Below are 22761 nucleotides of genomic sequence, written 5' to 3'. Positions count from 1 at the left end.
CCAAACCCTGCTCAAACTCAAAGACACTGAGCTGAGCCACTGGCAGGGAGAGAAGGGAAAATGCTGTAAAACAAAACTGCAAATGCAAACAGCAGTCAGAATGGAAAAACCTGCACAGACACCCCCTGAGGGAGGTGAGCACCTTGTAATACTCAGGTCCTGACAGCAACACTGGAAATATCCCAGAATCATTTGGGTTGGAAGGGACCTCAGAGATCATCAAGTCCAACCCTTGATCCACTCCCCCCGTGGTTCCCAGCCCATGGCACTCAGTGCCACATCCAGGCTCTTTGGAAATATCTCCAGACACGGAGAATCCACTCCTTCCCTGGGCAGCCCATTCCAATGCCTGATCACCCTCTCCAGAAAGAAATTCTTTCGAATCTCCAACCTAAACCTCCCCTGGCACAACTTGAGACCCTGCCCTCTTGTCTTGCTGAGAGTTGCCTGGGAAAAGACCCCAACCCCCCCCCGGCTCCAACCTCCTTTCAGGGAGTTGGAGAGAGTGATGAGGTCTCCCCTGAGCCTCCTCTTCTCCAGCCTCAACACCCCCAGCTCCCTCAGCCCTTCCTCACAGAATCTGTGCTGGATCCCTTCACAGCCTCCTTGCTCTTCTCTGGACCTGCTCCAGCACCTCAATCTCCTTCCTGAAGTTCCTGAGGGGCCCAGAACTGGACACAGGACTCAAGCTGTGGCCTCACCAGGGCTGAGCAGAGGGGCAGAATCCCTTCCCTGGACCTGATGGCCACGCTGTTCCTGAGCCAGCCCAGGATGCCATTGGCCTTCTTGGCCACCTGGGCACACTGCTGGCTCCTGTTCAGCTTCCTGGCAATCCAGACTCCCAGCTCCCTTTCTGCCACTCTGTGCCCAGCCTGGACCTCCCCATGGGGTTGTTGTGGCCAAAGTGCAGGACCCGGCACTTGGCCTTCTTGAACCTCATCCCCTTGGAATCAGCCCAACTCTCCGCTCTGTCCAGGTCCCTCTGCAGAGCCCTCCTGCCTTCCAGCTGATCCACACTGCCCCCCAGCTTAGTGTCATCTGCACATTTGCTGATGATGGACTCAATCCCCTCATCTCAATCATCCATAAAGATATTAAACAGAACCGGGCCCAACACTGATCCCTGGGGGACACCACAGCCGCCATTTTGATGCAGCCCCGTTCAGCACCACTCTCTGGGCCCGGCCCTCCAGCCAGTTCCTAACCCAGCACAGAGTGCTCCTGAAAAGCTGTCACTGAAACTACTCAACAGTGAGCACACAGCCTTCCAGGAAACAATTCCCTTCCCACTTCCTTTTATTTTAGAGCCTCTGTTTGGCTCCTTCGTCTCCACCTCAAAAGCACACCCAGCAGACACCACACGAGGATGTCCTCCTGTGGAAGGGCTTCCAGAAGCAGAGAGATGCCACAGCACTCAGCAGGAACAGTCTCCAAATATTACTGAGTTGTATTATTCCTACAACTTAAGATCCAAGTAACAGAATAGCAAAAAACCCTCTTTTCTCTCCTTTTCTACCAGCAGGAGTGCAGGTGCTCACCCTCTGGAGCACCCTGGCAGTGCCAAGCAGCCAGCCTCTGTTCTACCAGACACACCAAAATGAAGAGAAAAATCACCCCTGCACAGAGCTCCCCTCAGCCTTCTTCACTCTAAAAGAAAACAACAAAAACCCCAATAAAACCTGCAGCCATTTGGCAGCACTCCCACTCTGCTGACACCTGGCAGGGTTCCTGGCTACCACCCACCCACCACCTTCAGCTCATGAGCAAGACAATTAATTAAGAGAGGCAAAGATTTTAGATCTGTTTATTCAGATACAAATTGAAAGCAGATTAATGGAGCACAGCCCCACTTCCTCTGCTGCCTCTTCCCCTGACTTCAAGAGAGAAGGGGAGAAGCAGGCAGAAAGCAGCAAATAATAATAATTTAGTGACAAAAGCATTGTGGTTCCCAGTTCAAACCTCTGCTTTTGGGTAGCACAGGGACAGTTAGAGCATCAGTAGGTCAGTCGTGGGGGAAATGGTCATTTCTAGCCAGCTCTCAGCACCCTTGGGCATAAAAGCATCAACTGAGGGGTTCCAACCCTAAATACACAAAATGAAACCTTGTGAACAGGTCTGCAGTCTGCAGCATGCACTAAGGAAGCTACTTCAGCACATTCCCTTTGCATGAAGACAGCTCTCTTCCCATGGTTTACCTTCCTCTGAATGCTGTGTGGAGAAGGGCCCCAGCAGAGCCATCATCCTAAGGCAGCTGACAACATTCCCAGTACCACTGGACCTTCCCAAGGCAATCTGTCCCCACTGCCCTCTGCAGGATGATGGTCTGGGATGGGTTTCTCCAGGGTAGCTCCTACAGTACCTTTGTGTACACCCTGCAGGAGGGAAGCTGGCGGAAGGAAAGGTACCACACAGCCAGGCAGGCTCCTCGACCTCCAGGCACCTTTTCCACTTTGGAAAGGGAATGTCTAACAGGAGCATTTGGAGGAAGTGCTGAACATCCCCCCCAGGACAACCTAAGGAGTTTAACAGCTCACGTTTTTGGTGCAGCCTGGGCTGATTCCCTAGGGGCCACGTCAGCCTGCTGGGGGGCAGGCACACAACTGCCAGATCTCACTTCTCCTGTTCCCTCTCTCCCAGCTGTGGGGTTTTTTTTTTATTTTCTTTCCAGGGCTTTGGAATCCAGTCAAAGCAGCTTTCCTGAAGATAGTTGCTGTAGAGATTAATCCACTGTAGAAGCACAATGCTTTAGCAACTCACTGAGCAAGAACATGCACATTTTTTAGTCTCCTTTCCTTCTTTCTGCTGCTCCTTACACAGAGATTGAGACAGTCCCCTCCCAGCCTTTCCCTTACTGAATTTCCAGTCACTTGTAAGTGCCCTCAACTTCCTTGTCCCCAGATGTGAGCAGGAGAGGGAAGGGCACGATGCAAAGCAGTGTGTCCTGCAAAGCATGAGCAGGAGGTGGACTCCAGGGGCTTCACAGCTGCCCCCCAGGGACACGTCTGCTGCTCAGTTGTGTGGCAAGCTGCACTCCAAGCTGGCCCAGTGAGAAGCTGCTGTTAATTAACTGTACATTTTACCTGCTAAATGAGGGGTGGCTCTATTGAAGCTTCAGAGGGAAGTCCCCCTGTAAGGATTTAGCACTCTTAACAATTTCCAGGCCTTTCCCAGAAGGCCAACTGACCTGCTGATGGAACAGAGAGGCTTTCAGCTCCCAAGCACCACTGCATCCATTTGCAGCAACTTGTTTTCTGCTGAGAAATTCCACCTCCAGCCAGTTATGGCTACACCTCCCTCTTGGTTCTTCATCCCAAACACAGACAAGGTGCGTGCTTCCCGCTCAGAGGCTGCCCGGAATTCCCAGGATGGACAAGAGGTGGGGATGGCAGCGAGTGCCTATGAAAACCAGTAGCCCCAGGCTCTCCAAGGAGCTTCCCTCCCCCCCTTCTCCCCCACACATAACACAAATTTGCAGTCACTTTCCTATTGGTTTTCAAAGGGACAGGATTTCAAAGTCTTCATCTTCTGAGTCAAAGAACCTTTCCAGTCTGTCGGCATCAGAGGAATCTGCAAGAGCAAAAAGCAAGCACTGACTGCTCAGCATCAGCTGGGGGACAGCAGGATTTGAGGGTCAGGGTTGGTTTTTCTCCCCCTCAGTCACCACTGACCATTCAGACTCATTCTAAAAACTGTCCCGAGACACCCTGGGGTCTGGGAACCACCAGTTGAAAGCCAAAGAACCAGAGCTCTGGACCCAACTCCAGGTGGGACAGGAAGAAATTAAAATGTGCAATTCCACACCATTTTCCAGCAAACCAAAGGGACCAGCTCACCCTTACTTAGCTCTGCCTCACCTGGTGTGAGATTCAGGACATCAGGGTTGGAGAAATGTGAGGGCTGTCTCTCCACCAGCTCAAACATTGGCAGTGCTCCTCTTACCAGGGACAGCTGTGGAGCAAGAGAGAGCCATCAGAACAAACAGCTCCCTAACCCAAAGGCTCTGGGTCATTAAGGGGCAGTAACCATCTGCTGGGAGCTCACCACAGCTGGAAAAACATTTCTTAAATCAGTTCTGCAGCACTGGCTGGATTTCAGAGCTATGCTCTTTCTAGGAATTTAGTAAACTACTTTCATCTCAAATGCTGCAGAGAACGTGCTCTCCTTGCAGTGGTTTGGAAACAAGGCAATGCCCTGGATTCCTTCCCAGTGTTAGAAACACAAACCTTTTTGATTTGCTGGCACCAATCATTAAAATCCTCCTCTGTGTTGCAGAAAAAGCCCTGAAAAAAGATATAAATCTTTGTATCTTGTAGATGGATCATTTCAATCTTACATTAACATCAGCAACATGACCAGGACTGGAGGCAGCTACACCTCCCAGGTGCCTTGCTTTGAAGCTGTGGCTTACACTGCCCTGGTGATGCCAACACTCCCTGTGGAGCTGATGTGACCAGAGTATCCAGCTGCTGGAAGCACCAGTGTCCCAGTCTGTTCCACAGCAGCAGGACAGCTGGGCAGAAACACCTCTCACAGAAGCAAAGGGCAGGCATCTCAGGTTCAACAGAAAACAAGCCACCCTCAGTTGTATTATGGATTCAGGAAGGGATCCAGAACTGCCCCTGAAAGGCAGGAATCAAAGCCCAAACTAAACGTGGGAGAAGGGTGCTGCCCTGAGAGGAATGGCTTTTAATTCCCATGCAAGGGGGACTCCCCTGTACCCAACTGCTTCCTGCAACAGCCACTGCTTGACTCGTGTTCCTGAACCCCCCCGAGGCACAGCACACCCACTGGGTGCCCACTGCCTCCTCCCCTGGGGCAAGGGAGAGCTGTGAAACAGAGGAACCCCAGCACTGCCTCTTCAGGGGAGGGGAGAGAAAGCAGCAGGAACTCACCACGGCGATGGAGGGGTCGAGCTCAGCAATGCTCATCCTGCAGGGAGGGTGCTGGCAGTGGAAGCTCTCATCAGGGAGGCAGCCACTGTCACTGGGCTCCACTGCAGGCTGGGTGGTGTGGGGATCCAGGTAAATGAGCTCCTCACCTGGACAGACAGGCAAGGAGACATGAAGAGGAAGAACCATGGCAGAAGCTGGTTGTCTGAGAAGCAAGCAGCAAGATACACAAGAGGGGAAGAGTGAGGACAGAGCCAGCTCTTGACACCCCACGGAGGAACCCACATCCTAGAGAGGCAGCTTGCTTGGGGCCACTTGCCCAAATGCTCCTCATCCAGGCCAAGAGCCAAGCTGCCAGCACAGCCACCCTGCCCACTCCACAGGGACAGCTCAGGGCACAGCTGGGATGTCTTCCAGGGCCCTCTGTAAGCTCAAGTCAGCCCCAGAAATGCAAATCACAATCAAATTGAGGTCTCAGGCAGAGTGAGAGAGAAAACCATAGAGAAAAGAACAAGTTTGTATAGTTTCAGGAAGGGGACAACTAAAGGACAGTTGCACCCAGCCAAGCCCCTGAAGGGAGGTCAGCCCTGAGTGTAAGAAGGAATCCCCAGACACCTCTTTACAGAGAGGATTCAGCACTACTCACTGAAGTCTGCAGCCTCTACTACACCCACTGCTCAAACCTACACCACTCAGGTTCAGCCCACAGCAACCTTTCCAAGCTTCCACCAGGAAAGAACCCTGCAGCATGCACCACAGGCCAAGCTGTACTGCTCCACAATTAGTTTTTTAGCTATGTGTGTGTGTGTGTGGGGGAGATGCTTGGAAAGTCTCTGCAGCACTCTGGGCACTCACCTACATAGCCAATGAAGTAGTGAGCACTGTTTGGTTTCCCTCCAATCACTCCCAGGGACTGGGGCATCATGAAGCAGTGCTGGAAAAGCAATACAGAAAACATCCAGCTGACAGACAGGGAGACAGCAAGGTGGCAACACAGGCAAACTACCAAAAAATGCAGTGGAGAAGAAAGATGGACACAGAAAACCACCAGGAACAGCCACTCCTGGAGAGGAGCTCTGCAATGAACACAGGAGCAGCTCCAAACCACCTTTAGCTGCTGACAGGAAGAGAGGAGTGGACTAAATGGAAGCAGCAGCACTGCTCCAGGACCCAGTCTGGGTGAGGAGCTCTGTCTCTGCTGCAGTCAGTGGCAAAATACCCTGGCACTGCCATCTGGTTGTAACAGTGCTGGCAGGAGGAAACCACCACTCAGGAAACAGCTTAAATTCCTCATCCAGGCAACATCTATCGAGTTAAGCTCCAGTAACTGCAGGAGTTTGGAGCTCCTGCCTGTGCAGCTCAGAGCTTGCTAGCTTGAGCAGAGCAAGACAACTGTCCTGTACCCTGGCTTGCATATAGACATACCCTGCATACCCTAAATTCAGCCTCCTGATTCTCCACACTGCAACTGTCAGCCCAATTCTAGCCTCAGTCCAGCCACAGGGAGTTAGCAGCACTACATTTACTAATGCTCAGGTGGCTGACCAAGCACAGCACAGGTGGGTGGAAAAAAATACTTCTGCAGGTTGGTACCACCAAAAGACAAAAAGAGACAGAGTAAGTTGTGAAGATCCTCAAAAAAAACCAAAAAACAACAAACCAAACCCAACAGCCCATCAAAAAAACACAAGCCCCTAAAAGTCTCACACACTGTCCTGCTTGAAGCCTGCAAGAACCCATCCCCTGACCTCAGAGATTGCTCTAAACAGTTTTCTTTTGAAAAATCAGACAACCCAGGTTTTTTGGTCCCCCCTAAAAAGAAAAAAAATTTAAAAATTCCAGAAACACTTCACAACAGGGTCCTTAAGCATCAACACAGCAATGGTTCAGGTGCCCTACCTTGAGTGTCTCGATATAGGCTTCATTGATCTCTGTGAGCCCCAGGCGCAGGGGAATCAGCAGCACCAGAGGTTTCCAGAGGCAGAGCCTCTCTCTAACCCCTGCCTCCTCTGGGTACCCATTACACAGCACGTCTGACTCCAGTGCAGGGCAGGCTGCAGCTCCAGCACATGGCAAGTTGGACTGGCACAGCCTCCCTATGGAAAGGGAACATGAGCAGAAAGCATCAGCAATTATCCTCTGTATTCCCCCAGGAATTCTGTCTGAGCCCTGAGGGGCAGTGGCTGCTTACTGAAAAGTGGGCAACACGTCAGAAAAAGAAAAGCTGAATGAAAGAGGCCCAGGGCTGGGATCAAGTGATGTCTGTGCTCCTTGCAGGGTTCTGGCAGGGCTCAGCATTCCCTCTAAATTTACCTGAGGATCACACCAAGGCCACCATCTGGTGGGCTGTTCAAAATGCCAGTTTTTCCAGCAGGTGAGCAGCTAAGCACTAACATGTGCCAACAAGGTAGAAGGAGTTGATTAGGAGGTCAGGCAAGGGCTGGGAATTCAGAGAGAGTGTAAGCAGAAAGGAAAAAAATCTGGAGTGTTCAACTCCAGAGGAGTTCATGGAGGAAATGAAGATTGAAGAGAATGGGCTTACCACAGATAATAAACCACCTGCAGCTGCACTGTAACAAGAGAGAAACGTGGTGTCTGCCCACAGTGGTTGTAATTTTCCTCAGGTTCACTAAAGCCTTCACCCATTTTATCAGGAATCATTCAGAAGCAACTTGAGAAACCTAAAGCAAGATGATCCCTGACCTGCAATTTCAGCATGAGTTTTCCCTGTAAAATCCAGGTCAGTAAAACTCCTCAGGGCACAGAGGTGACACCAGTGCTATGCATCCTCATTCTACAGGCCTGACAAACACACAGCCAGGCTCTAATCCAACCAGATTATGCACGTTCTGCTACACAAACATCTCCAAGCCTTGATGTCTCACTGGCCACTTTCATTATTTGCAAGGTGTGTGAAGAAAAAACCCAGACCCCAAAGAAACCCACAGCACTTTAATGATGGAGCCAAGGCAATTAGACAGAATGACAGTGCCTCATTTAATTTATTCCAAGCCTAAGCAGAATGCAAGGACACTGAGCAGGCAGGACACAGTGTAAACAAACACCTTCAGCACCAGCCATTTCAGAAGGCTGCTTGCCTTCCTCAGGAGCTGCAAACTCAGCTGAAAAAGGAGACTGTTACACCCAAGGGTGAAAGAAACAGGACTGGGATCTAAAGGCTGAGTGTGAGACAACCTGCACTGCAATGTTAGGAGCTGCTCAAGGAGAGCAGGGCATGTGCACAGCCCTTACCTACAGACATACTGTAGCTACCAGAGGTCCTGAGATAAGGGAAAGTCATTATTTGTTATTTTAACAGCATGAAGATGATTGTTGTTGTTGTTGCTGGTACAGTATCCTGCCTGTCATGATGATCTGAAGCCAGCTGCCAAGCCAGGGCTGTCCCTGCAGAGGGTGTCACTGCAGATGTCCTCACCAGGGGAGGCCACTGCCAGTCCTGAGCTGCAGTGTGAACACACTGAACCAAATTTAAGCAGCAGGGACCTCAGCAGAAACTCCGAGCTCCCCTTGCCTCCTTGGCAGGCTCTGCATCACCGTGGTGCCACAGCAGAGTGGAGCCTGCCCAAAGCTTCCCAGCTGGATCCAAAGCATTTGCTACAAACATATTCCAAAGGATTACACACAGGATCTCTCTCTCCTGCTGCAGCACTGCCTTGACTGTCTTGGTTTCTCACCACCTTTCTGATGCACAGGATCCCCCAGTGCCCAACTAAGAGCTCCTTTCTGATGCCCCAGACTGACTCAGGAGGGATACAGATGAATTTTCTTGCTGCTGTGGGAGAAGGGATGTCCTGGGAACCTCAGGCTGAACAGTTTGAGGGAATGAACTCAGTGGTTGTATGAAACAGCATTAACTTGTGCATTGACAAATGTTTGGGGCACAAGATATAGGACATGCCTACAGCCATACAAGACATCAGACCCACTCAGACAATGGCTTCTGGGCCCCAAGTGGGGGCACTTCAGGATTCACACTTGAGGAAAATAAACAAACACCCCCTGCACAGAGAGGGGGGCAGGCAGAGGGGGGGCAGACAGAGGGAGCACTCCTTAGATGATGATGAGAGATCAACTCCAGAGCTGGGTTCCTTCTCCCTGCCAGTTTTGCTCATTTTCTTCTTGAGCAATCTGCTCCAGTTTTCTTACCCTGCCTACCAGCCAAGATGTTCCTAGCACAGTACATGAGAGGAAGCAGCCATTTGCTACCTGTGGACACAAGCAAGTCTAACACCACCTTCCAAGCAGCTCCCACCTATTGTCTGGAATCCAGCAGGCCTTCTCTCCAGATGCAGGGGCCACAGTGCCAAGTTGAGGCTTTACCAGATTAAACAAAAGTCAAACAAAGGTCTTCATTGCTTTAGAATACCAATTCTCTGCTTTTAGCAGCTGGGCCACAATTTTAAACCAGAACATTTTACTTCACACTTGTGCTGTAAATGCTCTCCAGTTCTTTTCTGTGTTCTTGCCACCAGAGGATTTACCACATTCTGCCTCCATGGGATACTTACTGATTTCTTCCATCACTACTGTGTTGTCCATGGCTATATGCACTGCCAGTGAGCTCCATGTATCAAAAGTTGCAAGTTTTCTACAGGCAAGGAAAAAGAAAAAAGTAAGCAAGGATTAGTAACAATTAGAGGAGAAAGGTGGTGCTGTATCAGGGAGGAGAAACTGGGTTAGGAGTGATTTGCTTTAATCTGTTATGCTTTCACACATGTACCAGAGCTGTAGACTGCATTGCTGCTAGTTATTATGGCCAGAAGAATACACAAGATTGCAAATCACCAGGGAATTTGGCCCTCAGCAGCTACTAAGCAAAAGAGCCCAGATACAACCTTCAACTCAAATGCTGTAACTGCTGGTTACCAGCAAGCAAGGCAGAACAAAAAATAAATAAGAATAAATTTAAAAAATCACCTTGACTTTCCCTGCATTTCTGCTGTTTATCTATACCAGACCCTGCACTAATGCAACACATGGTCTGACCTGAGAAAGTTGCTTTTTAGGCAATTCTAGCTTATTCCAGGGAGCTCCCTCCTCATCTAACCAAGCTGAGGGAAGAAGAGTGTCAGGAGTGAGAATGTTCCTCAGAATACAACGTGACCCATTTATTAAAGGCAGTCCCTGCTCTGATCCCTTGCCTGTCACCATGGAACCAGGCAGCTCTCCTCTCCTCATGCATCAGGGACTTGATGGCTCCTTGAGAGCTTTTTGAGAACAGTGACACTGTTGCTAGGTCAGCAGAGGCAACCCATGTACCAGCAGACACTCAAACAGCAACAACCATCATCTACTCTGACACCTGCTTCCAGCCTGCTGCAAATGTATGGGACTCAGCTCTCATTGTGGGATGTGGGGAGAATCTGGGGGCTTGTCCTCAACCTGAGGTCTGTTTTCCCTTGCTTCCTGTCAGCATCTGAAGGACAGAAGGGCTCCTTCCAAGCTCCTGTCCAAGCAGGTCAGTGAGATGAAGCAGGCTGCCTGCTAACAGTGCACACACACACTTGTGCCTCAGTCAGTGGGCAGCAGCCTTGAAGCCAGGAGGTGCCACAGCCCAAATGACACCACTGCTTGGGGGGAAAGGCAGGGGGACAGGCAGGGGGACAGGCAGGGGGACAGGCAGGGGGACAGGCAGGGGGACAGGCAGGGGGACAGGCAGGGGGACAGGCAGGGGGACAGGCAGGGGGAAAGGCAGGGGGAAAGGCAGGGGGAAAGGCAGGGGGAAAGGCAGGGGGAAAGGCAGGGGGAAAGGCAGGGGGAAAGGCAGGGGGAAAGGCAGGGGGAAAGGCAGGGGAAAGGACTTACTTGAGCACTTGTGCCACTGTGTTTGGTCCGTACCACTGACCTATGGATTTGCCTTCTCCAACTCCCATCTGGGCTGCATCACAAGAAAAGAAAAATGAGCAGATTTCACTTACATTGCAGCCTTTCCTAATCAAAGTTTTTATTTAATAGGGAAAACATTTGGAAACATTTTAGAGTCAGCAGGCCCTGCTGGTTCATGCTTAGTGCAGAGGGGATTGAGAATCATAGCCTGGAGGACTATGAGGAGAATGCTTCTGCCAAAATGCAGTCACCCACAAGTTCAAAAAGCAACACTACCTCAGCAGAAACTGTACTTAAAGAGTGTTTGGTTCCCAGGACAACACCTGGAACCTGAACTTCTGCTCACTGAAGTTATAGGTCCCTTAAAAACCTACAGGAATAACCGGAACAGGCTGTTTCTCTTTTATCTGCCAGGGAAGTTTACATCCAAGCAAGGCCCTTCCTGAGTCCATTTGCTACCTCTGAATATTTCTTTGCCCATAAATCTTCTCATATTACAAGGTCCTGGTGAGAACAGCACCCACATGAATCCTCCCCACCTTGGCTAGCAGGGTGTGGGAAGTGATGCTGAACAAAACCTAAAGGACTGGGCAAGCCTGAAAGTTCTGAGAGAGTCACCAGGACAAATCCATCATCCCCCATAACACAGAAGGGCAGTTTTACATCACCTCTGCAAACAGGAGGCATGGGATGATGTTCTGGATGAACTGCTGGGGTTTTTCAGGGGCTCAGCTACTAAAACAAACACATCATGATGTTCTACATGCTTTTCAACACTTACCTATCTGGTGGATGGAATAGTAGCTGTCTTTTTTGTCAATGAAGGCATTAAGAACACTGAAGTAGTTGCCCATCTGCTTCTTCCCCTTTATCCACCTCCAGTCTAAGACAGACAAAGGGACATGAAACAACACATGACATTTATTACCAACCAGAGGTAGCAAGCTACAGCCTCTCCCAGGTGCATCAGCCAACTGACTGGATTTTCATGTCCTATCTCATTACTAGGCATTTATTAGTTAATCTGAGGTGTTCCAAACACTGAAGGATTAATTTTAAAAGAAAAGTAAGCAGTTTCATAGCTGGGATGAAGGAATATCACCCACAGAAAAACAAACAAACAAACAAAAACCCCAAAACCAACCAACCAACCTCACAAATTGTACCTCTACCTCAAAGATGGGAAATAGGATTACAATTTCTTACTGTCAGGCAGGAGCTACATATTCCTGGAAAAGCCATATGGCCTCACTACATAAATCATGCCCCAGAAATCCAGAGGACTACAACAATGGTGAAAAGAACCCCTCTGGTGTTGCTGCTCACAGACCAAGCATGGGTCAAGTGCAGTAGGAGAAGTGTTCAGGGAAAGGAGACCACACACAGTAAGAGAAAGCTTTGTGACAAAACTGAATCATAAACACAAACCAATCATTAAGTTGTTTTAAACTTCAGCTACCTACAAAACCCTTCAAGAAAAAGACAAACAAACAAACAGTGCTCGGCTTTAGTGGAGCTGGATAGCAACGTTACAGAGCTCTGCTTTAAAGCCTGGAAAACTACATTTATCCAGCCACCCATCCAGCCACCCATCCAGTCACGCAGCCAGCCAGCCACCCATCCAGTCACGCAGCCAGCCAGCCATCCAGCCACCCATCCAGCCAGCCAGCCACCCAACCACCCATCCAGCCAGCCACCCAACCACCCATCCAGCCAGCCACCCAACCACCCATCCACCCAACCACCCATCCAACCAACCACCCATCCAACCAACCACCCATCCAACCAACCACCCAACCACCCAACCACCCATCCAACCAACCACCCAACCACCCATCCAACCAGCCACCCAACCAGCCACCCAACCAGCCACCCAACCAACCACCCAACCAACCACCCAACCAACCACCCAACCAACCACCCAACCAACAAACCACCCAGCCAACCAACCACCCAGCCAACCAACCACCCACCCAACCAACCACCCACCCAACCACCCAACCAACCAACCACCCACCCAACCAACCACCCAACCAACCACCCACCCAACCACCCACCCACCCAACCACCCACCCACCCAACCACCCACCCAACCACCCACCCAACCACCCACCCAACCACCCACCCAACCACCCACCCAACCACCCACCCAACCAACCACCCACCCAACCAACCACCCACCCAACCAACCACCCACCCAACCAACCACCCACCCAACCAACCACCCACCCAACCAACCAACCATCCATCCAACCAACCAACCATCCAACCAACCAACCAACCAACCAACCAACCATCCAACCAACTGTTCAACCATCCAACCAACCATCCACCCACCCACCCACATAGTTTTGTTTTTTCCTGCAGACAGCAGGAAGGACCTGCTGGAGGGTTCCCAGGAGACTTTTCTCTCACCAGCCCTGACTTGGATTAAAAGTTCAGAGCCTCTGGGGATTCCCAGGTGTGCTTTTCTTATCTGCTGTCCTTAGAGCTGCTGCCCTTTCTGTGTGAGCAGAGGGCCCTGGCAGTCAGGGTGGGCTGCTTTACCTCTTCCCAGATGCCTGCAGACCAAGGCCTGAGCAAAGATCATCTGGCCACAGCGCAGCATGCAGCCCCAGCCTGTGTCAGACGTCGGGCCTGTGCCTCCTGCAAGTGAGGAGAGGAGAGAAATGGGTCAGGAGCTGTGAGGTGGTGCCAAGGGGCAGGAAAGAAAGGGGCTGTGAGACTGCATGGGGAGCAGGCTCACCCAAGAGAGCAGGCTGGGAATAAGCACCCCTTTGGCTCACGTACCCAAGGCTGAGAAACACAAATAGAATAATGGGAGAAGAACTTCATGAACTTCATTGAAACTCAACAAATCAAACCCTCTAACAATGACTGGGGGAAAACTTCAGAGGGAAACCCAAACGACTCAGCTAGGAGGAGAGATGAACTCCTGAGATGAACTCCTGAGCAGCCCTTGAGCCTAGGTGGAGTCTCACAGTCCCACTCAGAGACATTTCTCCCCTGGGTTCCTTGTTACAGGCAACTTCCTCAAGTCCTCATCTTGGGACTCATCTTGAAAACAGAGCAGTCCCAAGGAACTCCCACACCATCAGCTATGATGGGCTGAGCTTCCCAAGTGAACAACACAGGCCAAAAACAAGACCCCACCAGCCAAAACATCTCAGCCCAGCACCAAAACACCCCACATCTTACAGACTTCATAGATAAAAAGCTCAGTGTGAGCAGAGGGAGGGAGCTGCCTCCCAACTCCCTGCTCAGTTGCTGGAAGCACTTTCCTTGTGCTGCTGCTTTTTCCTTTCAGTCCCATACAACTACTCTGCATGAAAAGCACAGGGAGGAGAATCACCCACAACTGAACAATTCAAACAGCTTCTGCACAGTGACCTGTAATTTTTCCAGCAATTTATAACATTATACAACTTGCAAAACTGATGCTGCTGGGGCAAATTAGCAGAAGACATTCCCATTGATTCCCAAAGAGCTTCCAGTATTCAAGTGGGCAAACACAGAGGGAAGTGCCAACAAGGAAAGGGATGACTGGGGGAAGAAAGGCTGGGAAGATGACTGGGAGAAGACTGAAAAAAAGGAAAGGGTTTGCTATACATGACATGCAAAATGTAAATGGGAAATGATTCAGAAAATGGTTTTTCTTCCCACCTCATGCCCTTTAATCACTGACACAGAAAAACCAGTCATGTCTGTGAGCCACAGTTAACCATGTGCAAACCCTCCCATTTCAGATGCCTGATTAACCATGGCTCACAAACATGAATTTAAAGGGATGAAACTGCATCAAAGATGCCTCACACCTTCTTAGGCAAAGAACACAACAAGCCAGAAGGACCAGATACCAAGAAGTCTCTTGCCCAAATATGAGTGATTTTCTCATTAACTGCTGGGGATGATGTTGACAGTGAGGACCCAGATGGGGCTTGGAATCCCACTCTGCTGATAAACCTTCCACCCCACACACAAAACCAAACCATGCAGGACTATCTCAAGAAGCCAAGATCATCTCTTTTGAGTTCACTGGGAAATGTTCCCCATAGTAGGACAGTTCCTTGGTTTAACAGACACTTTGGGAATTAAAAAAACCAATCAAAAAACAAACCACAAAAAAACCCCAAAACAAAACAACCCCAAACAACCCACACAGTCCAGAGCAGATGCACAAAGACAGTGACTTCTGTATCATCTCTCTTTAAGCCACTTCAAGCCCAAGACTATCACTAAATCATATTTCCCATTAGATTTATGTAGAACCTAATGAACTGGATGAACAAAAATCTTCCCATGTTGCTCAAAGAAAGGATGTTTCCAGGCAGGCAACCCAAATTTATCCTTCTGTCGTGGCTTAAACTGCTGCTGTCCCTTGTTCCCACAGAAACTCTCAGTATCAGATAAACCAAAGTCTCTCCTATCAATTAGATTAAGCAGGTTTCAGATCCCTGTAATGGGAAGTGCCTTTGTTCTGCCTGGGAGATCTGCTTTGCTGGGTAGGGATAACTGGATCACCGTGGTTTCCAGGGTATGGATCTGTTCACAGAACATACCAATAGCAGGGAAGTTCTTCCTGTAGGTGAACCAAAGCCGAGAGGTCACATCCAACAGGATCTCTTCCTTCTCTGGAAAATCAAGAGGAACATGCATGAGGAGAGCACCAAAATGGGGCTAAATCCACTTCCCCAATAACAACAGTGCTCTGCTCCTCAACTCAGTCTGTGTGGCCTGAGAGGCAAAATCTGGCTGAATAACAGGACAGTGCTGCTGTGCACACAGAGCTTTTCCCCCTGAAACAGCTGCCATCAACCCAAAGACACCATGGGCACAGGCAAACAGTCCAGCACCAAACCCTTTCTTGCCTTCCTGCTGAGCTGCCTCCTTGCCTCAACGATCCTGGCCTCAAAACAAAACAAAAAAACCATCTCTATCACCACTTAATGGTAACTTTCTCCACAGAATTATTCCAGAGTCCACAGAGATGGCCAGAGAGAAGCAGGACAGTGCTGGTCTGCATGCTCTGCCAGCAAACAGACTCTGCAGCCTTCTTAGAAGGTTTGTGGTCACCTTGGTAGTGTTGTACTTTCCTTTCTGAGCAGCTGTCCTGGGTTGGGTCAGGATAAAAGGGATTTTCTGTCTTGTACTTTTGCTTTCAGCTCAGTCTCTTGGAAGCAGCTGCACTGCTGAAACAAACAGCAAGTTTCTCAGGCAGTGTCTGCTGCTGGGACTGATCCCACTCCATGGTTAGAGTTACAGCAGAACCAAGGACACTGCTCAGCTCTGAGGAACAGTTTGCCCTCCAGAAGGAGAAAAGGAGTCAAGAGGTCACACCTGGAACCCTCCTTTGGGCAGGAAGGGACAAGAGAGATGCCAGAAGTGACCAACCAGAGTATTCCATCCCATCCACCTCATCCTCAGGAGAAACTGGAGGGATCACCAGGCTCAAACCCCTTCCTGCTTCCCCTTCTTCTCCTCTCCCTCTTTGCTTCAGCATCCTGGGAGGATTCCATCCCTTCCTCTGCCTGTGCTCCTGATCCATCCCAGCCTGAATCTGGGTGTTCCTGCCTCCAGCTCCCAACTGCTGCTGATCACAGGATTCCAGCCTGGACTTTCCCAGGGCTGCCCTGCAGCCTCTGTGCTGATGTGAGAGTTATTGGGAGAGAGGAGGGAGGAACGTGGGATCAATTTTCCTGTCTATTTGTGTAGATTGAGTCATTTTTCCCATTTATCACTACTGTTCCATTCAAGCTGTGTAGTTCAGTTCCCAACCCCTCAGTCTCTCTCCCTTATTCTCTCTCCTTTCTTTCTCAGGGAGGAGAGAGAGATTAACAGAGAGAATCTGTCACTTGGTGTCATTGCTGGGCCAGTGTTAAACCCTGACAGCAGCAGAGTCCCTGGAGGTTCAGGTGCCCATTACCCCTGGGCAGTACCTGTACAGACACTGTATCTCCGGCCAAGGATCCAAACGGGCTCTTTGGTCTCAGGGAAGTCTTCATACTCAAACCTCAGGGTGTCATAGGTCAGAGTAGCTACAAAGAGAAAGAAACCATGTCACTGTCACAGCTTTCCCTTGTGTTTCAAAGGAAAACTGCAAGAACTACAGAATCAGAGCTGCTGTGGGGCAGCAGCACCAGTCAGTAACGTGGCTGATTGGCAGCAACCCCAGAAAGTCCCTGCCAGCTTCTCCTGCACCCTCTCCTTCCAGACTTCCAGGATACCCCAGGATATGCTGGGGCAACCAAGGAGCCACTCAAGGCATTTTGGCCTCCTCCAGGTCCCTGATCAGCCTTCTGCCCCTGGGCTCTCTGCCCTGAGCTTCTAATTCTGAATGTTAAAGAAAATAAGTGGCAGCACCAAGGCACTGTGACTCAGACAAAGCACTGGTTAAACAGGGCCCTGGCAACAGAGATGGAAACAGGCTCCTAAATAAAATTTTAAATTAGATTCTAGACATAACCCTTGATTAAAAGCATGTTCCTTGTGTGAGTCTAGTGACTGCTTCAGGCACATTTAAGACAGCTCAAGCCCATGTTCCCACTCCTGACCTGTGATGCAGCTTCTCAGTACCAAGCAAGCAATTCTCCTTGCACTACAAAGCTCCAGCAAATTAAAGCAGTCTTTCCCTCTAACAAATGTCAGCAGTGAAATCAAGAACTTCTTTGCCACACCCCAGCCAAACTTCACAAATCCCCAGAAGTCTGTGCTTTCTGTGTCCATCTTTACTTCAGAGCTTGGCTGGCTTTCACCCCTTTCTTGCTCAACAGTGCAGATTGCTTTCCAGGGAAAGAACCAATGGGACTTTTGCAGATGTTTTAAGTATGCATCACTTTTCCTTTAATTTGCAGGAGTTTCCTTTTGGGAAGAGGCATTACGAGTTGATTCTGACAGCTCAAAGGGAGGTTAGCCATTAGGGCTTTTAAAAATTCAGTGTACTACCAGATACAATCTTCTCCTAAAACCTGAAGTTCTCAGGTGGATTTTAAAAGCTCTGAGGAATATTTTGTGGTTTCTTTTGTCAATTTTGCCACGAATCCAGCTCTTTGTCACACGAGTCCCAAACAGCTTCAGGAAAACGCCTGCAAGAGGGTTGCTGCACAGGAACCATCCTCCCTCCTCCCTCCTCCCCTTTCTCAGGGACACTTCCTTGCCTCTCCAATGCCACACCACCTGCAGCTCCACATCTCACAGGGCACCAGCTCCTTGCCAAGAACAGGATTTGCAACTGGAATTCCCTTCCAGAAAAGGAGAGACTGGAGTCTGCCCCCCTTCAATGAGGGGAGAGGGGGCAGAGAGGGGCAGAGAGGGGCAGAGAGGGGCAGAGAGGGGCAGAGAGGGGCAGAGAGGGGCAGAGAGGGGCAGAGGTTGCCAGGCTGCTCCCTGGACCAGCTGCTTCTTCAGGGAATGCAGAGCAGGCAAACTGCAAGGGCCATGACACTGCACATTCAGGAGCAGAGTCCTGCAGTCCCTCCAGCTGGATCTCCAACATCTGGGCCCTCTCCAGAGGTGCTGCAGGACCAGCTGTGCTGCCAAAAGTCCAGTCATACATCAGAGCACACGCTGGGGTTTTTTTTCTGGAAGAAAATACTTCCTAGCAATCAGAAAAGAAAAACTGCTCAGAGTAGGAGCAAAGGTTTCACCTTCACAGAGAGGGAAATTCCAGGGACTGCTCCCACTTTGAATCCATGATTTTATGATGGGAATAATAAACTTAGAATCATAGAATCACGGAATGGGCTGGGTTGGAAGGGACCTCAGAGATCATCAAGTCCAACCCTTGATCCACTCCTCCCGTGGTTCCCAGCCCATGGCACTCAGTGCCACATCCAGGCTCTTTGGAAAGATCTCCAGACACTGGAGAATCCACTCCTTCCCTGGGCAGCCCATTCCAATGCCTGATCACCCTCTCCAGAAAGAAATTCTTTCTCATCTCCAACCTAAACCTCCCCTGGCACAACTTGAGACCCTGCCCTCTTGTCTTGCTGAGAGTTGCCTGGGAAAAGAGACCAACCCCCCCCTGGCTCCAACCTCCTTTCAGGGAGTTGGAGTGATGAGGTCTCCCCTGAGCCTCCTCTTCTCCAGCCTCAACACCCCCAGCTCCCTCAGCCTCACCTCACAGGACTTGTGCTGGATCCCTTCACAGCCTCCTTGCTCTTCTCTGGACCTGCTCCAGCACCTCAATCTCCTTCCTGAGCTGAGGGCCCAGAACTGGACACAGGACTCAAGCTGTGGCCTCACCAGGGCTGAGCACAGGGGCTCAAAGCCATTGTTCCCTTTACAAACACCTACCCCCATTTGCCCTGGCACTTCTTCAAAACTCCATCCACTCTGCTACAGATCCCAAGCAGCTCCAGCAGGGATTCCAAGTGTGTCACAGCTTGCACAGAACCCTTAAATTTAGAGGCAAAGGGTCTGAAAATAACAAATAAAACTTGGGAATTCACCAAGCAGAAATCCTAATTGAAGATGCTCCTTTCAAGAGCTACAGAAGTCAGGTTAGGTCAGCAAATGTCCTGGGCAGCATGCCAAACCTTCACCTTCAAGAACCCTTCCATCCCTTTGAAATGCTGAGCTCTGAGCAGCAGCCTCTGCAGAAAAGCTGAGGACACATTAAACATGACAGCTCAACACCCTGCTGGGCACAGTGGCTTCTGGTTAAAAAGCCAAGAGTTTCAGCCCTGCAAAGCACACCCTGAGAAAGGCAGCCTGGCTTTCCAGGAGCCTGGGGCAGGCTGTGAGTGGTGCAAGGGCAGCTGTGGTCTCCCCTTCCACAGGGTCTGCTCTGCTGTCCCCAAACACCTTCTGACCCCATACCCTCCCTAGAAAGCCCCAACAGAAAAGCTTTGGGTGTGCCACGAGAGAAAACACCTCTAATAAACAGCCCAGAGAAAGGCATTCAAAGCTCAAGCTGCACAAAACACCAGAACTGAGCCTGAATGTTTGAGCCCCCTCCCACTCCTGTGGGGTAAGAGGAGCCATCCCATAAAGCTGTCCTGGGGTGCAGAGCCCTGGCACACCCAGCACACACCTGAGCAGCAGGGACTTGCAGGACCAGTTCACTAACCCTGGGCACACACCAGGTTACTGGAGGCCACATCTTGGCACAGAGAAAAAAAAAAACTGTCTCAATACACAGGATTAAGGCAGAGGGGGAAACCTTGGCTCCCTTCTTATATTTTTACACTACACTGTGCCATTAAAAAGCTGAGCTAAAAACCTCATCCCAACTTCTCAAAGCTCCCACAGAAACAAAGATCCAGAGCCAGGCACCAGGGAGCAGCCCCTGACTCCTGAGAGCAGTTCCCAAAAGTGCTTAAGGCAAATGTGAAGCCCCTGGAAGCCACCAACTTTACCAGAACCAAAGCTATTTGCTTTTCTGTCAACTCTGAGGAACACACAACAATCAAACCTTGGGTGACTCCAGCAGAAACACAGCAATGTGATTTTGCCAGGGTTTTCCACAGCCACAGAGGGGATCTTCACTCCAGCAGGGGTGGAGTCCCCATCCCTGGAGAGGGATTTAGGAGTTGTACAGACACAGTCCTTAGGGATGTGGTTCATTAAGGATTTGTGGTTCAGCCTCAGGGAAACAGCTGGACTCAGCAGCTTGAGGATCTTTTCCATCCCAGCTAATTCTGTGACTCCCATGACAATCTGCCTGCACAGCTTAGATGTTTGGTTGAAAAACTCTTTATGTAAAACACCAAAGCAGAGCTTGGGAGCACCAGGCTGAAGGCAAACCAGGCTTTGCAACAACTCCTTTCCCCAGCAGCTCCCTGGCCTCCCCCCAGGCCACTCTGCAACACAGGAACCCCACTCAGGCAGTACCAGAAATGGGGTGTATTACCTGGAGTCCTTCAGCCTTCCCTTAACAGCACCACAAAAGACCCAGAAATGGGGCAGGGGATCATCTCCCTCAGCTGGCAAAGCCACAGCTGCCAAAACCAGAGCAGAGAACAACACCTGGCTGCAGGATGTGTCAGAAGCCAGTCCAGAAGAGAGGATCAACTGATTGTGTTAGTACAGCTCACTGCTCTTCAAGAGCACACCTAACCCAAGGACAGCCTGAGCCCTTATTTCTGGCCTTTGCAGAAGAAAGATTAAGCTTTTTTTTGCCTTTTTTTTTCTTTTTTTTTTTTCTTCCCCCTAAGCTCTCTCAAATAAGACAAATCCTGCAACAAGAAGGAGGTAAGAGACAGACAGAGAGGGAGGAGGTTCAGTCACCTGGAGGCGGGGGGAGGCCCCAAGGAAACAGCTCCAGGTCTGCCCATCAGGTGCCCAAGCCTCTCAGGAGCTGAGCAGGAATGGGTCTGAGCTCTCATTGCCTCACAGCCCAGAGACCCAGCTCCCCCTTTACACAGAAAGGAACCATCCCAGCAGAGCTTGGCTCCCCTCCATAAGCCTTGTGAGGTTTCCACAAAGGGAAAGCAGAAGTGTCCCACAGCTCACTTGCTGGAACACGTTTGGTTTCCAGGTGAGAGCCACCAGAAGCAGCACCACGCAAGGACACGGCAGGCAGGAAGCTGGGACACTACCAAGGGGACTGTCCTGACAACACCAAGGACAGAACAAAGTGAAAACAGCAGTGGGGAGGGAGGAGAGGGACGGGTTCCCCTCACACATTGCCCAATGCAGAGGAGGGGCTCGGGCTGCACAGGGAAAGGTTCATTACTATGGAACAGGATTTCTCTCTGCAGGGGCTGGGTGAAAGCTGTTACTGCTCCGCCAAGCCTGGAAGGCAGCGAGCCCCAGACCAAGACACGCTGTGCTTGTTTTGTTGTTGTTGTTCCCTCTCCGTTTTTAAAACAACGCCTCTATCGCACACAGCTTTGCCAGCCAGGGGAACACGAGAGCAGAGTGAGGGGCCCAGCCGCCTCACCCCTGCTCCCAGCAGGACACAGACACCCCCTCGGGCACCGCTTCCCTTCCCGGGCAGCCCCGTCCGGCCCAGGCCGTGGGAGAACGCGCCGGAGCTCGGGACGCTCCAGGCCCAAGAAGGGGAGGAAGGGATCCCCCTCCCTGCGCCTCTGCCCTGCGCCGCCCCTAACGCAGCCCCCGCCTCGCCCCGCCGGAGCCCTCAGAGCCGCGGAACGGTGACTGCTCCCGGGAGAGCGCAGCAGAGGCCGCGCCGCTCCAGGCCGCCGGGGCCTAGGCCGCCCCGGGAAGCCGCAGGCCTCAAAGGGCTGCTGAGGCGGGCAGGGGGCTCCTGAGGAGAAAAGCGGCCACCCCCGTCCCGCCGGGACGCGGAAAGGGTCCCCCCCGCACCCCTCGGCACCAACCTGCGTCCATGGCGGCGGCGGCCCCGCCGAGGGCTGCGCCCGCTCCCGGCCCCGCCGACACATACGCCCCGGCGCAGCCCGGCGCGGCTGATGACGTAAGCGCGGCGCCCGCCCAATGGGAGTGCGGCTCCCCGCCCGCCTCGGCGGCGATTGGCTGTGGGCGGCGCTCGTCACGGTGCGGTGCGCCGGGCGGATACGTCAGGGCACGGGGGCCGCCATTTTGCCGTACGGAAGAGGGGACGCAGGGAGAAGAGAGGCACCGGGGGGGTGGCCGAGTCTGGGCTGGGGGCGGCGACGCGGGAACGCCTCGAGGCTTCCGCTCGTTCCGCACGGCGCCGGCGGGAGTGGCCCGCGACGCGTTTGCTGTACGAAGTTCCCGTGTACGGGCGCGCCCATCATGTTGTACGGAGCCGGCCCGAGCCCCGCCCCTCCATCCCCCAGAGAGTAATCCCCCCTGTGCCCGCCCCTCTCGGAGACGCCTTTGACGGCTCGGCCGCGGCGGACCGAGCGGCTCGTCGGGAGACGGACGCCCTGCAGGGTCGAGGAGGCAAGCGAGCGGCGCCGGGAGCCATCCCCCCCCCTCCCCTTTTTCCTCACCCGCCCCGCGGTGTCGACACCGTACGTCGGCGCCTGGTCCAAAATGGCTGCGGCCATGCGGCGGCCGCCATCTTGGCTGACGGCAGTTCCGTACAGAAACCCCTTCCCCACCGGCGGAGGGGCGGCCGGGGTGACCTGGCTCCGCC

The 22761-nt window shown here is 51.6% G+C and overlaps 1 protein-coding gene across 2 annotated transcripts; it reads right to left on the bottom strand.

The window, feature by feature from the left end:
• Positions 1–1770: 1770 nt before the first annotated feature.
• ATG4B (autophagy related 4B cysteine peptidase) lies at positions 1771–22091 on the bottom strand. 2 transcript variants are annotated; one of them, XR_003987888.1, is made up of 14 exons: positions 22019–22091; positions 16673–16771; positions 15296–15367; positions 13284–13382; positions 11518–11619; positions 10716–10788; positions 9419–9498; positions 6789–6985; positions 5745–5823; positions 4893–5038; positions 4224–4280; positions 3855–3948; positions 2196–3567; positions 1771–2082 (listed from the first exon to the last, which is right to left on the bottom strand). XR_003987888.1 is itself a non-coding variant. In XM_030456069.1 (13 exons), the coding sequence occupies exons 1-13, from the start codon at positions 22026–22028 to the stop codon at positions 3494–3496; spliced, it is 1182 nt and encodes a 393-aa protein (XP_030311929.1). In that variant the 5' UTR covers positions 22029–22091; the 3' UTR covers positions 1771–3493. The 2 variants fall into 2 exon arrangements, 1 of the variants encoding a protein (XP_030311929.1); XM_030456069.1 differs by having other exon boundaries at positions 1771–3567.
• Between the last annotated feature and the right edge of the window lie 670 nt (positions 22092–22761).

This window comes from Calypte anna, chromosome 9 (assembly GCF_003957555.1).
Source record: "Calypte anna isolate BGI_N300 chromosome 9, bCalAnn1_v1.p, whole genome shotgun sequence".
Classification (NCBI taxonomy): Eukaryota; Metazoa; Chordata; class Aves; order Apodiformes; family Trochilidae; genus Calypte; species Calypte anna.
Note: the sequence above shows the minus strand (reverse complement) of the source record. Positions and strands in the feature narration are given on the sequence as shown.

Excerpts from the sequence above, each read along its gene's own strand:
- ATG4B (XM_030456069.1), bottom strand. Across the intron at positions 5,039-5,744 it reads CTACTTCATTGGCTATGTAG|GTGAGGAGCTCATTTACCTG; the intron begins GTGAGTGCCCAG and ends CTGTCTGTCCAG. Across the intron at positions 3,568-3,854 it reads TGTCCTGAATCTCACACCAG|ATTCCTCTGATGCCGACAGA; the intron begins GTGAGGCAGAGC and ends TTGCTCTTGCAG.